The 1,165-nt window shown below is 45.3% G+C and overlaps 1 protein-coding gene across 4 annotated transcripts in view; it reads left to right on the top strand.

The window, feature by feature from the left end:
• Positions 1 to 263: 263 nt before the first annotated feature.
• The window catches only part of HDAC9 (histone deacetylase 9), a 279,706-nt gene continuing 278,804 nt past the window's right edge, over positions 264 to 1,165 (top strand). For 2 of the 4 annotated variants that reach the window (XM_009994950.1, XM_009994953.1), the window contains exon 1: positions 264 to 369. In XM_009994950.1, the coding sequence (XP_009993252.1) occupies positions 264 to 369 (106 nt within the window). The remainder of the gene's footprint in view (positions 370 to 1,165) is intronic. The other 2 variants (XM_009994952.1, XM_009994958.1) reach the window with 2 other exon arrangements.

The following is a 1,165-nucleotide window of genomic DNA, read 5'->3' on the forward strand; positions in this document are numbered from 1 at the left end:
GCTGCGGGAGCTCGGCGGCCGCAGCCCCGGGTGCCCGGGCTCCCTTCCAGCGGGCGGGGGCTGCCAGCAGGGGAGTCGGGGGGTTTTTTTCCCCCTCTCCCGATAGATACTTGTGCAAATGCTTAAACGTTGCTAACTGCCGAAGCGTATTTATCTTACAACCCTCGCTGGAGGAGGTAGGACTGCAGAGGGTCGTGCCTGACACCCCTGTGCAAGTGCAGTGATGAACCTCTCGTGTAGCTGAAGTGCAGACGGGTTGGAATATGCTGCAGACAATTTACGAGAGTGAATCGTGTTTTTCCTCAGATGGGGTTTCTGGACGTGAAAAGCTCTTGGCTCAGCAAAGAATGCACAGTATGATCAGCTCAGGTAAGAGACAGCTCCATACCTTGAACTTCAGTGGCTGACTGGGAGAATTTAGCCTATCACAACAAGAAAACGACCCTCCTTTAAAGAAGTGACTTTTATTTTTGTGTGCTGTATGTAAGTTGTTAAATAACTACCTCTATGATAGTATGGATAGACAGCTGCTTTTGCAAGGAGTTTCCCTCGCTAAGCCTGCTGCTTTCCAGCCAGAGCAAAATGCTCACAACTGAAATGTAGTTTAGGATTCCTTGTTTATTTTGTTGCATGGTTGCAAAATGGGGTTCATGGTGCAGGTTTATACACAGAGAGAGGCTTCCTCAGACAGTCCTTGTCAGGAGGCTGCAATTAGAGCCCCTCATAGGCAATTCTGGTCATATGTTGTAAACAGGTTTTAGTCTTTCTGTGACTTTCCTTTCCTCCAGTTTGTACACACAGGGAGTTAAATACCAACCCCTTTCTCTTTTCATCACAGTGTTACTTTAAAATATCTTGAATATGCATGGCTTATTTTGTTACTTCGAAACTATTTGGGAACCTGGCAGTGGCAGTTATAAGTAATGACTCACTGAGATGCAAATTGGAAATGTTTTTTAATGAAGTTATTTCAGAGCTGCTCTGAAAGAACACTGGACATTTCCTCATGTATTTGAATCTACCCTTGTATTTTCTCTTTTCTTTGCTCCCTGTGTTTGAGACCTGCAAATGACACACTGAGGATTAATTAAGTTGGAAGAATTGTTGCCATTCAGATAAAATGTCAATTTAGAGAGGCTAAAAAAAAGGGGGGGGGGGGGGGGGG

This window comes from Chaetura pelagica, unplaced genomic scaffold, assembly GCF_000747805.2.
Source record: "Chaetura pelagica isolate M959 unplaced genomic scaffold, ChaPel_1.0 scaffold12, whole genome shotgun sequence".
Taxonomy (NCBI): Eukaryota; Metazoa; Chordata; class Aves; order Apodiformes; family Apodidae; genus Chaetura; species Chaetura pelagica.